The sequence below is a fragment of the Megalopta genalis genome, chromosome 1 (genome assembly GCF_051020955.1).
Source record: "Megalopta genalis isolate 19385.01 chromosome 1, iyMegGena1_principal, whole genome shotgun sequence".
In the NCBI taxonomy this organism is placed as follows: domain Eukaryota; kingdom Metazoa; phylum Arthropoda; class Insecta; order Hymenoptera; family Halictidae; genus Megalopta; species Megalopta genalis.
This window is the reverse complement of record NC_135013.1, coordinates 17,653,255-17,669,380: the sequence shown is the minus strand read 5'-3', so window position 1 is coordinate 17,669,380 and position 16,126 is coordinate 17,653,255. Positions and strand designations below refer to the sequence as shown.

Here is a 16,126-nt window from a genome sequence, read left to right as displayed (position 1 = left end):
AGAGAGAGAGACAGAGAGACAGAGAGAGAGAGAGAGAGAGAGAGAGAGAGAGAGAGAGAGAGAGAGAGAGACGGAGAACAGAGGTTGGTACGAACTGCGGTTTATCCACCACAGACATCCAATTTCATTCAAATGTATCTTTTCAGCTCGGATCGATATGTTTAACCTGTTAACCCGGCCGGTTCTTCGACCGCGTGCACCTGTATAGATAAATATAATAACGACGAGAGAGACGAGCTGTGTACATATCTATCGTAAGAAATACACCGCGTTAATGTGAATAGTACCTATTATGAAACACTGCTCATATGTGACTTGATGTAACAGTAGCACAAATAATATTGGATTGGCAACTAAGTAATTGCCGATTCGTTCAATGAAATAGAAAAGTTTTTTTTACTTGGAATAAAGTTTAGTCTGTAATGTATTTTCCATTTTGTTCGATGACCTTTTGCCATCTCTTTGACAACTTGAAAATTCCACGCTCGTAGAAAGTCTAATCGTTTTCGGCCAAAAACTGAGTTAAGTGAGATTTTACAGCGTCATCATCATTAAAATGGGAGTGAGAGACATCTATAACTGAATAATAATAATAATAATAATAATAATAATAATAATAATAATATAATAATAATAATAATAATTTTATAATATAACATTTACGGATATCATAAAAATGGGAGTGAGAGACATCTATAACTGAAATCGGCAATTACTTAGTTGCCAACCCAATACAATAAAAGATAATATCTTTAAACATTGTTCTTTATAAATTCACTCCCACAAAATACTGTCATGTAGCAACCAGTTGTAAACAAAAATATTTATTCAAATACGAGCGTTTCTAAGCAAAATATTAATCCCATACTATTCAATTTTATCATCATCCAAATTTTTAACGGTGTTCCATAATGAATGGATGCGCCTATTTTACTAGCTCACTTGTGTTGTTTTTCATTCGCATTAAATAAATATTTCAAACTTCGTTGCGTTATTTAGAGACAACGATCGATCGAACAATAGTATAGAATTGCGACAATAACACTTTCCAGTTGCAATAAAATCGATGATAATCTTGCAATCTCTGAAACGGTCCGATAATAAATACTGTTACCTTATCTCCGTTGCGCAGAGATATCAAGGAATATAATTAAATAGAAATCACGGATTGAAGCAAAAAGTATCCGATGTACACGTGTTTCCACGTTTCGTGTTCCCGGGATCCTGTAACACAGGGGTGTCAAACTCAAAAGCTAACTTGGGTCAAATAAACAATGCTTAACTTTAGGTGGACCGCAAAAAAGAAATCAATGTTCATAGAAACAAATATTTTTATTTTGACTAGTACATTGTAATAAACATATATAAAGTTAAATTATTGTTTACGTCCTGATACTTGATATCTCTTCTCTGATACTATCTTTCCTATTTCCAAAGAAATTTTATTGGCCGAGACTACTTTCAAAATATCTCATTCACATTTCTATTTTATTTTTACTTTGCGTCGGATATATTGACTGGGCCGCAAAAATGTTCATCCCGGGCTGCGAGTTTGACACCCCTGCGGTAACAGGTTCGGGGCGCTGGAGTGTTCGCAAGGAAATGATGCTGCAGCTACTCGTGATTCATTAATTTCCATTGCCTTTGAGTCCGCAGTCTCGATAGACGGCGACCCGCGCAAGGAACACACGATCGACGTGTTTGGGCTACGCGCGTGCGAAACGTGCGTTACGCTCGCTTCCTAAACGATCGTTGCATCATCGTCAGCGGACTGTGGGAACGAGTGGCGAAGAGGAACGAATCGAACTAGTTCCACGAATTCACTGTTGACCAACTCCCTCCTCCTCCCCCACACTCTTTCGCAAGTTAAAAATTCTATCGTTTAACCTCCAAAACGCTGTTGATTTATTCGAATTGCTATATATTAGAATTTGTATCGCGTTCTGTGTTTGAGATACAACACTGTTGTAGATTATTTTATGCGCAATGAGAAGCAGATAAAAAGATCATTTCGCGACAATAACACTTACAGTTTATTCTTTATGATTCTTTCTCTTTGACTAGACATAAAATAATTCCACTCGGTAAATTGAAATGTTCATTTAGAAAAATGCGGCCATCCTAACCTAGCAGCGGATCTTCAAGTAGAAGGTGACGAAAGGTTTATATTTGTAGCTCCTCATTTCATCTCCAACATTGTTGTAGATTATTTTATGCGCAATGAGAAGCAGATGAAAAGATAATTTCGATACTAACATTTACAGTTTATTCTTTATGATTCTTTCTCTTTGACTAGACATAAAATAATTCCACTCGGTAAATTAAAATGTTCATTTAGAAAAACGCGGCCATCCTAACCTAGCAGCGGACCTTCAAGTAGAAGGTGACGAAAGGTTTATATTTGTAGCTCCTCATTTCATCTACAACACGAGATAATTCTGACAATAACACTTACACTTTATTCCTTATGATTCCTTTTCCTTGACTAGACAAAATAATTCCACTCGGTAAATTAAAATGTTCATTTACAAAAATGCAACCATCCTAACCTAACAGCGGACCTTCAAGTAGTAGCGACGAAAGGTTTACATTCGCAGCTCCTCATTTTTGTCATTAAAATCCGCACTGACAAATGGATATGGGGTTGCCGGCGATCCCAAGCGCCTAATTGTGTAATTCTGTTTGCGCGGCCGGTTAAGGGTCGAGGGAGGGGAAAAATGCGTCCAGTAGAGGGGGGCCGCCGCAGCGAGCACGGACTCTTTCTGGCGCTGGTGTCCACACGCGCTCGGCCGTTACAGTTTTATTATCCAATTTGGATGGGTCACGAGAGCGAGCGAAGCGATCTAGGCAAAGGTCCGCGTGGCAAGAAACGCGAGGCCGAGTCGGAGCGAGGCGAAACGTGGCAAAACAAGGCGGGACTTCTGCGTCCGTCCGCAGAGGCAACGGTTACGGTCGATCGAGCCTCGAGCCTGGGTTACGCAAGCCGGTGATAATTTTATAAAACTGTTAGCTGCGGGCCGAGCGGATTAGGCGGCTCCGGCGAAACACCGCGGGCACGCGAACGGCCGAGGATTCGCGCGGCACAGAACGCGAAATCGCCTAACAGATTCCTAAACTTATTAGCCGCGGGCGGGCCGGTCGCGTCGGTATCTGGAGCGACCCGCTCGAAGAAGACGCGCGCGTATTGGTATTAGAAGTCGTCCCTGACGACTCGGACGGACGGCAATTAGCCTACTAATACCGGCTTCCACCGAAAACTGGTTTACAGGTGGAGCGACTCGACAAACAACGGGGGGGAAAAAAGGACTTCCCACGACATAATTTCGTGCGTAACTTTACACCGATCAAGCCGGACTTCCTGTTCAACGGGCTTGCGCGGGCCCAGTTTCTCTTCCCCGAAAAAGTCTCGGCTCTTTTTCTTTTTCTCAAGCGGCGCGGCGTGTACGTGTCTCCGGGAGCGAGCCGCGCGGCACTTCGCGCGGGACAAGTTATTACTCTCCTCGCGTAATTTCTTAATTAAGCACGGTCGGCCGCCGAGGTGCTACCTTTCCTCCTGACCGATTCGCCGAGCACACGTTTCCCGAGCGAATTACAGAAACTGGGACCGTCGGGGCAACCCCGACGCGATACGGATTCAACCGCTAACCGGGTCGGCGAGCCCAATCGTCGGGGAATCCGTTTTTTTTCTTTTTTTTTAACACGGAGCCTACCGTCGCGCCGGTCAAAATTCACCGGCTCCGCGCTTTTTATTCCAAAATCGTCGAAGCTATAAAAGACTGTTTGAAAATGGTTGAATATATAATATTTACATTTTGAATATATATATAATTTAATATAATATAAATATATAAATAAATATAAATAATATATAAAAATATAATATAATATAATATAAATAATATATATTTATATAATATATATATTTAATATATATATTGTTATATATATTATTATATTATATATTGTTATATATATTATTATATTATATATTATATTATATATATCACGCTCAATAAAGAGCGCGTTGAATTATAGTATAATTTTATATTTTTAAATCTTACATATCCTATGCTTATAAATTGCTAATTTTATTTTATTTTATCTTATCTTATTGTATTTTATTTGATGGTATTTCGATAAACAGCGATCACTGATGTAAGTAGTCGCAATAGAATTAAATTCCAGCGAAGTTACAGAGACAGTAAGAAGATGTAAAGAGAGGGAATATCACTTGTAATCCGTAAGTACGCCGATAAAGCTTATTATATAACGAAAATAGCAAAAAGTCTAAATAAGCCTTCTTTTATAAAGCAACTTTTAATGTCCACTAAGATCGTATTAACCCTTTGCACTTGAGACTATTCTAACTCAAAAATGAAGACATTTGTTTCAACCTACAATATTTCCATTTGATATGATTGGTTTTATTTGATGCATACGTAATTGAACGTGCGTTCTTATAAAAATACTTCTATTATTTGACAATATATCGAATGTAGACAAATTTAATAATGCGGAAATTATTTTGAAAATAGTGTAGCAATTTTCAGCGTCGCCTCAGAGAAGCCACTCGAGTGCAAAAGGTTAATAATTCGACGCCGTTGTCCTCTTATCTCAGTATTACCATTGCTCTGTCTATATTTTACGGTATTTTGATAAATAGAGATCACTGTGTTTGTGTGTGATGTAAGTAGTCGCAATAGAATTAAGTCCCAGCGAAGTTACAGAGGCAGTAAGAAGACGCAAAGAGAGGGAATCACTTGTAATCCGTAAGTATACCGATAAAGCTTATTATATAACAAAAATAGCAAAAAGTCTAAATAAGCCTTCTTTCATAAAGCAACACACGTTAGTCACTTTTAGCGTCCACTAAGATCGTGTTAATAATTCGTCGCCGTTGTCCTCTTATCTCAGTATTACCATTGTTCTATCTATATTTTACGGTATTTTGATAAACAGCGATCACTGATGTAAGTAGAAGTAATAGAATTAAATTCCAGCGAAGTTACAGAGGCAGTAAGAAGACGCAAAGAGAGGGAATTACTTGTAATCCGTAAATATACCGATAAAGCTTATTATATAACAAAAATAGCAAAAAGTCTAAATAATCCTTCTTTCATAAAGCAACACACGTTAGTCACTTTCAATGTCCACTAAGATCGTATTAATGATTCGTCGCCGTTGTCCTCTTATCTCGGCATTACCATTGCTCTTATCTTGCTGTAATTGATGCCACAGAAACGAGCGTTCACGGTCGTTACGTCACATTTCAGTAAGTTCTTTTGCTATCTTCGCTTCTCGAGATAAATAAAATTGGCACGTTAAGGGTTAACAGGTTAAATTCGTAACACCGTCTCATTATTATTGTTCCGTGGTCGCGCGAACGCCGTTACGCAATATCAAAGCGACACACGACCGGTTGTCCGAGCGTTGGATCGTGTTACGCGCAGAGAGCATATACGCAACGTGTGCACGGTTGCCTTTTTTGCTCCTATTGCGATTCGATCAAATCCGTGGACGATCCGCGCCGGCGACGTACACGTTTCCCCTTCAAACGATGATCCGCGCTCCAGAAAGATCTATTTTTCGCCGGACGGCGGTTCGTCCTTTGTCAATTAGCGTCTAGACTACGGAGAGACGCAATAAAAGACAACACTCGTCGAACGCGAACGAGTCGCTCGACGAAGACCGCGCGACGCGACGCGTTCCTTTCGACGATGCTCTCTCATCCATAGTTACGCGCGCGCTCTGCCCGCTTGCCGCCGCTCTCGATATTAACTATCCACGCTCGATTTAACGGTCGAGCCATTTGCAATTCTCAATTCCACTTGAAACGCGAGACTACGTTTGTCTGGGATGGAAATTTTTCGATGATCGCAGCGAAACGCGAGGAGGATCCGTTTCCTATAGGCCAGCGGTTCCCATACTTTTTCAGAGTGCGACCCACTTTGCAGGGAGAATGTTGTTCCCAACTCTCGCGTTGCCTACCTTTCGTCGATACGTTCGCAAAATTTGTACGTGCCATTTCGCGCAACGAACGGTCGCATCGCGTCTCGTATTTTTATTTCATGCTTGTCGCGCGTCGTTCGCGTTCTCTAATTTGTGAACAGTCGATTTACAACAGGGGTGTCAAACTCGCGGCCCGCATGCCGCATAAGGCCCGAGATGGACGTTTTTGCGGCTCAGTCAATATATCCGACGTAAAGTAAAAATAAAGTAGAAATGTGAATTAGAAATGAAACCAGCATACAAAATTATATATATATATATATATATATATAATAATATTTATAATATTATAATATAATATAATATAATATTATAGTAATATAATAATAGTAATATAATATTATATATATAATATAATAATGTATAATAATATATAATATTATATTATTAATATTATATATAATATAATATTATAGTATAGCATGCGGCCCGAGATGAACATTTTTGCGGCCCAGTCAATATATCCGACGCAAAGTAAAAATAAAATAGAAATGTGAATTAGAAATGAAACCAGCATACAAAATTATATATATATAATAATATTTATAATATTATAATATTATAATATAATATAATATAATATAATATAATATTATAGTAATATAATATTATATATATAATATAATAATGTATAATAATATATAATATTATATTATTAATATTATATATATATATTATTTATGAATTATACGGATCATTTTAAATTGTACGCGCGAAAATGTAAAATTGTAATTGGCCGAAATGGAGTCCGTTTCGCACTAAGGCTTAGTCTCGCAGGCCGCGAGTTTGACACCCCTGATTTACACTGTCGTAGGAGTAGTTTGTAATGTCAACGATAAAGTCCGGTCCCGCTCTAACTAAGGTGTCTATTCCAGGAAACATGAAAAGAATCTCTATTTAATTTCCGTGAAAGTTCTTGTGTCTCGCTCGCGTTTCATTATAACTCGCCCCTCTATTTTGCGCGGAGTATTTTCCGATATTCCCTTTATTTCGCTTCGCTTCATTTAAACGGCCATATTGTAATCAACAACATGCAACTCTAAATGCCTAGACATTATCATACGATAAACACAAACGAGCCCGTTTAAATACCGTAGAGACAGATTCATGTTTCTGATCGTTCGCTCGTGGATTAAAACGGCGGTAAACGAAGCTCGAACACTTGCAATAGCAATAGAACTCGTCGAGCAGTGATTTCTTATTTTATCGGTTAAAAATACTCGTATGGATTTTTTTAAAAATATTTTTTACCACCTGCAGGACTGCTCGACGAGTGTCGTTGCGGCATAATATTTATCATTTATTTATTAAAGGGCATGTTGCCCTTTATGCACATTAACAATAATAGTACAGAGAGAGAGAGAGAGAGAGAGAGATATGAGCCGTTTATTTTGAATGTGGCATAAGTCACTTTGTTTTTAAGTCGATATATTTAAGGGTTTGCTTTTGAACACGTTTAAAAATATGGATGCTAACTTTCGAGAAGATTTACTTGTATTTGTTATCTCAGGATACTGATGTTTTTCTCAGTATAAATAATTTCGTATAAACATTAAAAAAAATCACCACTTTTCATTACGGTAAAGTGACTTATGCCACTTTCAAAATAAACGGCTCATATATAAAAATACATTAAACACAATGCAGCAGGACGTTTTATACAAGAAAATTGGACACACTAATGTTCATCTCAATAAAAGCCAGAGGCAAAGCGTAGTATGAAATCAAGAGAACCCTCGAGGCATAATTAGCTATAGCCAAGATGTGAATTCCTAAATCTCTGTATTTGTAATATAGTACAATAGTAACAATAATAGTACAGAGAGAGAGAGAGAGAGAGAGAGATAAAAATATATTAAACACAATGCAGCAGGACGTTTTATACAAGAAAATTAGACTCACTAATATTCATCTCAATAAAAGCCAAAGGCAAAGCATAGTATGAAACCAAGAGAACCCTCGAGGCATAATTAACTACAGCCAAGATGTGAATTCCTAAATCTCTGCATTTGTAATATAGCCTCGAGCCGGTAGTTTTAGATAATTCGATAGTTGTCGATGAGAAAATCACTTCGTTTGAATGTCGGAGGTTTTCCGTGCTATAAACGCATGGTGCGCAGTTCGAGTATAAATTGACGACGTACGCTTCAGAGTCCGAATATATATATGCAACCCTCCCCCACATTCGCGAATTACTTTAACTCGTGGAACCTGATCGAACAAAGCGCCGATACTCGTTGGAAAATTCTTAAAACAGTTCCGACGGTCGCGAGCCTGCAATTACGACCAAGATCTGCTACGTAAAAAAGTTGCAACAATTGCGCAATAGACTCGAAACGCGAAGGAGGACGCCCAACTGGTAGCGCCCGAGTTCAATTCGTGGGAATTTAACCTGTTAACACTTACACGACCGCGCTGGAAAGCTCAAAAATTTTCATAAAATTAACATATTTCATTCGATCAAACAAAAGTTACGAAACAAACTTACATGGCCTCGATTACTTCATCGGCATTCGTACTTTTCGCAAATCTTCATAAAATTAAGCAATCATTTTTATATTGAATTTTTATATATAAAATAAAATAATTTTTATTATATACTGAATTTAAAACGGGGAGATCTCCCCATTCGGTTGGCTAAGTGTTAACGGGATGATCTCTCGATCGCGGACACCCCCAACGGCCCGAATCCGAATCCGTGCAAAAGTTCGATTCGAAAACACCCCCGTGTAACGTCGTTTGTTCTAACACTGCAACTAAGTAATACAATAAAATGCAACAACACCTGCCCCGCAGCAAGCAAAAAAAATTACTCGACTCTCGACTGTTCAGATGGGATTCAGAATATTATTATTCAGGCTATATTACAAATACAGAGATTTAGAAATTCACATCTTGGCTGCAGCTAATTGTGCCTCGAGGGTTCTCTTGGTTTCATGCTACGCTTTGCCTCTGGTACTCGATAAATTTCAATCGCTTCGCTGGTTTCACTGAACACGGACGAAATTTATAACCGAGCATTAAAAAAGATGTCGAAGAGTACGTGACAGTAAAGGTGCAGCTTTTATATACATATATAGTGTAACCATTGAATCGCATCGCAGGAGCTCCTGAATTAAAGGTGAAACGAAAGAGAAACCGGAAGTCATCGAAGGACGAGGAAACTCGCCGTCGCCCGGTTGACAGTCTAACGAACGATGACAAAGAGAAAGAAGAAAGAGCGGACTCACCGGGGTAGCGGCGAAAAGGTCGTCCTGGGGAAACAGCTGATCCGGCTGGCTCGCTCGGTGGGTGTCGCTTTCGTTCGAGTTTCTCAATCGTGATCGGCTAACCTCCAAAACTGGCTGCGCAATCGAGTGGACGCGACGGGGCGGGGATAGCTGATCGCATGCACGGAGAGCGCACACCGCGGCTGATTATTTCCGCGTGTGTCCGAAGTGACAACAAGCGACACTGCTCGATCGACGAGAGACGAGTCGAGACGAGATGGGACGGGACGGGGCGAGAGAGAGAGAGAGAGTGTCCTGTCGCAGTTAAAGCGACACAAGAAGATTACGAGGACCGCTGGTACTCGCGAAGGGTGGCCGTTGCGTCATATATCGTCGCCAGGCGAACGGGACGTAACCCAATTCGCGGCTGGCAGCTTCGGCCTCTGCTTCCGTCCCTCGTCTCATTCTCTCTTTCTCTCTCCGTACCGATCGGCGGCGAGTCGGTGTTCCTTCGCCCGAAGAGATTCACTGATACCAGGCGAGAACGACGATCGCGGGCTACACGGTGCACGGTGCTTCACTGTGGGCAACATCCACCAAACTGGTAAACACACCGCGCGAGCGACGGTGGATCATCGATGATGACGGACGACAGTCGCGGTCTCGGAGGATCCTCGGCCCGAATCCGATTAGCTGAGGAGATCGGCGAGCGCCGATGCTCCTGGATCCACTGGGCAGCCGGGTATCCTATCCACCGGGTGGCTCCTGTGTTGTCCCAGTCGCTGCTGAACGAAACAACCACCGAGCGAAAGGACGCGACGGGGAAAGCGGCAGAACCGAGAGGAAACCAACAGAGACGAGCCAGACCCCACTCCGCCACCAGTGGAAATGATACTGCGGCTTCGTCGGATTTTATTCCGTGTATACACTGTACATAAACGGCCGCGCGCAGACGCAGAACGCTCCTTCGCTCGGTCGGTCGGTCGTCGGGCCAGGCCACTTTTCAAACGTTCGCACCAGAGTCGGCCAACGTTTTTCATTTAGGTTAATTATTATTGAAATATTTTATTTCCCGCTCGCAATCGGAAAACAAGTATTTTTGTTTAATTGTTCATCAGCTCGACGATCGGATAAAGTATTTTCATTACAAAGAAAATATTCGATTAAGCTTTAAATGTTGTAACACACGTTGCAGAAAATTTTATTCGATTACTCGGATTTTTAACAATCGATTTTTCTACTTCGTTATTAATTATTATTATTATTATTATAATTATTGCATACATCGGTGAAAATTAATGTTTTCACGATCGATTCGAAGGGATTTGAATTGAAAAGATTTCAACGTTGCACAGACTTCTGCGGAGTTTTATATTAGCTTGTGCGACAAAATAATTCGATCGATTTATGAAAGAAAATGTTAATTTTTGTTTCCCCGGTTCTGTTTTCGAATTTTCTCGAAACGTCGAATAGAGTGGTTATAAAGACACTACGCTTTTGGTGTACAATATTATATTAAAATATAAATGCCAACTTTTCAACGGCTACAAATTCATGTAGCATATAATATATTACATACATCAGTTTCGTTAAACACGGCAGCGACCGCGCGGCTTATGGCAAGACAGATTCAGAGTTTCGTTCTCTAGCTTTTTATCCTTGGAAAATAAATACGATGAACGTTTTTTTATATGTTCTCTCGAGTCTACATATTTTCAGCACGTGCTCCAGTGATAAGGCTGGCTCTTTCGAAAAATAATATAAACTCTAGATTTTCGGTTATTCTCATTAATAGAGGATGTACAAAATACAAGTAATATTTCAAACTTTACAATTGCAACCATAGTATAAACGTGCGCTTATGCGCGATCGATCACACAAATACAAAGTACAGATGGCTCCACGGTTCGCTCACTGCTCGTCCTTGTCTTTAGCTCCGTGTTTTAAGATTCGCGTGAACTCGATGTAGTCGAACATCGATCCCTTTATGGGAGCTTCGCGATACATCTCGTCCACGTCGTCGTCCGTAAATCTTAAATGAGAGAAATAATTATTGATTTCACCCTCTTTTATATATACATATATATTATATTATATATATTATTGTTATTACATATATATATATATATATATATATTATATTATATATATTATTGTTATTACATATATATATATTATTATTATTATTATATATTTCTGTGGAGCATTACCTGTCCCCCATCGTTGTGAGCAACTCGCGGAGACGTTCCTCGTTTATATGACCGGAATTCTCTTCGTCGAAACAACCGAACGCATTTTTAATAACGTCTTCCGGATCGGTGCCTTGAAGCCTCTCTCCGAACAACGTCAAGAACATCGTGAAGTTGATTGGCCCTGGAGCTTCGTTCATCATGCCTTCGAGGTAATCTTCGGTTGGATTTTTTCCTAAAATAATATCATTTTTATAATGTAATCGACATGATTTATTTATACATAAATCAAATAAAAATGTGTGAATAATTCCAACCAACCTAGAGAAGCAAGCATATCATGGAGATCTTCCTTATCGATGAAACCGTCGTGATTCTGGTCGATCATGTTGAAAGCTTCTTTGAATTCCGCGATTTGGGCCTGATCGAACATCGCGAAAACATTGGATGTGGCGCGCTGCGCGCGCTTCTTTGTCGTTGCACGACGGCCGGCAGTTTTGCGGGAGGACATGTTGGTATCCCTGTAAGTATAAATAAAGATTCAGCTGGCTTTCTACGGTCGCTTCGGAATTTTCTTCGTAGCTGCTCGAAATGATTTTTAATCGTGTTTTAAACCGTCTTGAATTTAAAAAAAATCTTTTCTACTATTACAACGCTGACACACACACAAAAAATGCACAGATACATCCTACGATAAGATTACACGAATGCGACAACATTGGTTCTATCAATTTCACAGAAACAAGATTATTGGACCGAATGCCTGTTCGAAACTTTTTTCCTATTATTTGTTGCCGAAATCATTCATTCATTTTTAAACAATTAATAACCAATATCACGATAAAAACAAAATCGTCTGTTTGACTCTATATTATTAATTATTATATTATTATTATCTATATTTTTTTAGATAATATAATAATAATTATATTATATTATCTAAAAAAATATAGATAATAAGTCGTTGTCGGACGATTAAGTGTTAATAATATAATAATTTAGATAATAATAATTATATTATATTATATTATCTAAATTATTATATTATTAACACTTAATCGTCCGACAACGACTTATTCGCGAATAAACCGCAAATTTTCGCAATATTTCACTGTAACGAAATAACTATAACCTTAGTAGACACCTTTCTGGTCAACTTTACTCAACTTTACTTAATTAGTGACGAGAATTGAGTTTATATAAGCATATTCGTAGCCCGCTGACAAGTTCATTTACCTAAACTTGACTCACGCTTGAATCGTTTCGAAAATAAAACCCGAAGTGGAGCATTGAAAACTGTACTCTTGGCACGCGAGATAACGTGTCATCGATAGCATTCAATTTCACGATTTCCCTTAGAACTTTATCGGGCGAATCTACACCGATGCGCCTTCGAGATATCGTGTTCCAGCAGTGCATTTTGATTTTCTAATTTTACTTTACAGCTCTTTGTCCGAAAACTTTCCCCAGGCTATATCGGTACAGGCTATATTTGTCTCTATGGACAAGTTTTTCTCGAGAAAGGATCGGTGCGTATCGAGCAAAAAAAAACACAACAGTGATTCGTAGCAACGAATTTAGGGGAGCATTTCACGGCCAAGAGAAACGCGAAAATATGTTTTAGAAATTCGCGAGAAGCAACTGGAGAAGTAAAAAAAATCGAGGACACAATAAACAATGGCCGCCCTTTCAGTGAGACGAATGCTGTCAAATGTTCCACGCATCTCGTACTGCCGCAGCGTTGTTTAACGAAACAATGAATCGCGTATTCCACGTGAACAAGCTCGGACGGAATAACGAATGTTTACATACCTGGTTAATAGAAAACTTCTACCGGAGAAAGTGTCACGAAATACAGAACTGCACAGAGACTCGTGCACTACTGTGACTCACGTTACGCGTCACTCTATGGTTATTCACCACACCCGGGCAGGTAGCGCCATCTGTGAAAGGATCGTCTGTCACAGAGGTTCTCAACCCAGCCGTTCGAACACCTTATGGGGTCAATCGATCCACGGGCGTCGCTCCATCTCTCGCCGGAACTATTTCATTCGATCGATCGAAAATAGATTACGCTATGTTCGCTTTTAAACTATTTTCTGATAGAAAAGGCATCTGATAAAAATCGCACGACGACGATAACTTTCACCGCAAACTTCTGTTTTTCTAAGAAAATTGAAAAACATGAAAATCGACTGACGGTTGATAATTATATTATATTGTCATATTATTATTATTTATATTATTATTATATTATTAACTGACGTTTACTTTAAATATTGTTTAAACGTGTTTAAATATTTATATTTACAAGATATATACCGTTGTATTTGAGAGGAGCCACAAAGAGTTTTGTAAGAACACGAATACATGAATATAATATAATATATAATATATATATATATAATATAATATATATTATATATATAATATATATTACATGAATAATTACATAAAATTGCTATTTCGACGTCTTCTCGGAAGTCTATTTCGAATAGAAATAACTCCCAATTTGTGAAATGATTATTTTTTTTTCTGGAGCGCTAATGTACTCTTAAAAGACCGCGTCATTGGAGGTGCCATAGTTGGAGCAAGTTACTGACAGCGAAAGCATTGCCTTATAAGGCAGCGCGAGGACCCGATATAGTTGGCGCGCGTTTCGTAATCGCGTTTGCGATGTCCTCTATAAGTATAATTGCGACGATATATATTTTATTCGCTTGTTAACAGAGAAAATCGTTCTTTGTATTATTGTTAATTATCTTCGCTTTATCTTGTTAATTTTTCTTCGCTTTATCTTAATAGCAAATACTTTTAGCGTACACGGTATAAGAGGTCAAACGGTTAACACGTTCGTCGCCCAGCGCAATTCGGTCGAGTTTCTCGCGGGGCCCAAATTCGACTGTCGGAGCACCGAAAACATAAACAGAGCGATAAACTTTTTAAATAAATAATTTTAAATAAATTTAACCTTGACATAACCTGAACGTCAGGAAGCGAAAAAATGTAGAAAAAGGAACTACGACCTATTGTTCGAATTGTCCAAAATCACCTCAATGTTTCAACGCACACCATACGACATAGTATAATGTAGTGTGTTATACTAAATATAAATTAGTAAAAAGTATAGTATAATATGTATATTTTCAGTATTTTTAAGTTGTATATCCTATATTTATATTTCAGTGCTTATTCCATTTTATTCCTTTCAAAATCCAACTGAAAGTCCTATAAATTGAATAAGAAGAGCGTCGCCCATATTTGGGTGACAGGGCCCCCACGGAAGCATACCCGTCACCCAGATCGATAAACAGAGCGATAAATTTTTTAAATAAATAATTTTTAAAAAAAGCTACGACCTATTGTTCGAATTGTCTAAAATCACCTCAAATGTGTTTAGAATGTTTCAACGCACACCATACGACATAGTACAATGTAATATGTTATACTAAATATAAATTAGTAAAAAGTATAGTATAATATGTATATTTTCAGTATTTTTAAGTTGTATATCCTATATTTATATTTCAGTGCTTATTCGATTTTATTCCTTTCAAAATCCAACCGAAAGTCCTATAAATTGAATAAGAAGAGCGTCGCCCATATTTGGGTGACAGGGCCCCCACGAAAGCATACCCGTCACCCAGTTCTGCGACGAACGTGTCAAGAGGTCAAGTTTGCAGAAGGTAGTCGGCTCGGGGGGTCCCAGGAAGATACGGTGTGAATCTCGTGTCAAAATAAAACAAGAGCATTGGTTTCTTTATTCGTGCAACCAACGAACAATCAAGCTTATGTTACAAGATGCGCCTTCCGCTTGAGATTTACAAACAGTCGTCCTAAATTACGGTAACACTCTATATACACAATGATACACGTGGAATTGTAGTCTCGCGAAATTTTCTTCCGACGTGAATGCCGTCTTACGCGAATTTTTGCGCGGATTCGCGATCGTCGGTCGCGTTCATCATCCTCTTTACTTATTTACAGAAATCGGCGCTACGCTCAACACAATAACATAAATAAAGGCAACAATGGTTCGCGCGTCGGTGTGTCCTCCCACATATCTCTGTTCTGTACATAAATAATACCTGATTCCGAGGACGACTCTGACAGGGACTATCGCACGGACACTCCGTTGATGGTGATGCCGTTTCTGTTCGCGACCGGTTCGGCCTCGTAGTGTCCGGATCTTCCGTAATGTCTCCTGACGTTGTTGCCGTACCTTCGACAAGCGAAAATCCTTTGTTAATCTGGTTTTTCCAGAGGTTCGATCTATCAGCTTTTGAACTCACCCATAGGTACTGCCACTTATACTGTAAGGACTATCGTAGAGACCGTCTTCCGGGACATTCTCGTACATGGCGTTGGGTGTTCCATCGTTAAGCGTAGCGTAGGACATTACAGCGGCGTTCTGATCCTCCTTCCTTTCGGCAGCTTGCACGTTCTCCGTATTTTTCACAGGCGTAGCTTTCCTCCTGCAAGGAACACCGTGAAATTTTCATCGAAATTTTTACGCATACTTTGTTCAACGATACAAAAGACAGCGCAGTTGAATCGGCATCTGTGTTAACCATTTGCACTCGAAGCTATTTTAAATGTAAATTAACTTTTCTGGCTTGTAGTATTTCCATTTTATTTGACAAAGTGTATTTCATGCATATGACATCGAGTCTTGTGACTCGTACAATAGGTAGACTTTTAGCAATCTTTTGATAATAT

The 16,126-nt window shown here is 39.0% G+C and overlaps 3 protein-coding genes and 1 long non-coding RNA gene across 7 annotated transcripts in view; 1 reads left to right on the top strand and 3 right to left on the bottom strand.

The window, feature by feature from the left end:
* The window catches only part of LOC117222786 (uncharacterized), a 149,851-nt gene extending 139,735 nt beyond the window's left edge, over positions 1-10,116 (bottom strand). Inside the window, exon 1 of the mRNA XM_033474713.2 lies at positions 9,240-10,116. The gene's annotated coding sequence lies outside the window, so the exon portion shown is untranslated. The remainder of the gene's footprint in view (positions 1-9,239) is intronic.
* Positions 10,117-10,713: 597 nt separating this feature from the next.
* sqh (myosin regulatory light chain sqh) lies at positions 10,714-13,377 on the bottom strand. The gene is made up of 4 exons (XM_033474732.2): positions 13,220-13,377; positions 11,729-11,928; positions 11,429-11,642; positions 10,714-11,250 (listed from the first exon to the last, which is right to left on the bottom strand). The coding sequence occupies exons 2-4, from the start codon at positions 11,916-11,918 to the stop codon at positions 11,130-11,132; spliced, it is 525 nt and encodes a 174-aa protein (XP_033330623.1). The 5' UTR covers positions 11,919-11,928; positions 13,220-13,377; the 3' UTR covers positions 10,714-11,129.
* On the top strand, positions 12,775-14,542 carry LOC143259616 (uncharacterized). Its single transcript, XR_013033629.1, has 2 exons — positions 12,775-12,936; positions 13,032-14,542. It is a non-coding gene; the product is annotated as an uncharacterized LOC143259616 (long non-coding RNA).
* Positions 14,543-15,139: 597 nt separating this feature from the next.
* Positions 15,140-16,126, bottom strand: part of fw (CUB and Sushi multiple domains furrowed) — a 45,584-nt gene continuing 44,597 nt past the window's right edge. For all 4 annotated transcript variants that reach the window (XM_076522543.1, XM_076522544.1, XM_033474749.2 and 1 more), the window contains 2 exons: positions 15,700-15,882; positions 15,140-15,629 (listed from right to left, as the gene is read on the bottom strand). In XM_076522543.1, coding sequence (XP_076378658.1) covers positions 15,524-15,629; positions 15,700-15,882 — 289 coding nt within the window. In that variant the 3' untranslated portion in view covers positions 15,140-15,523. The remainder of the gene's footprint in view (positions 15,630-15,699; positions 15,883-16,126) is intronic.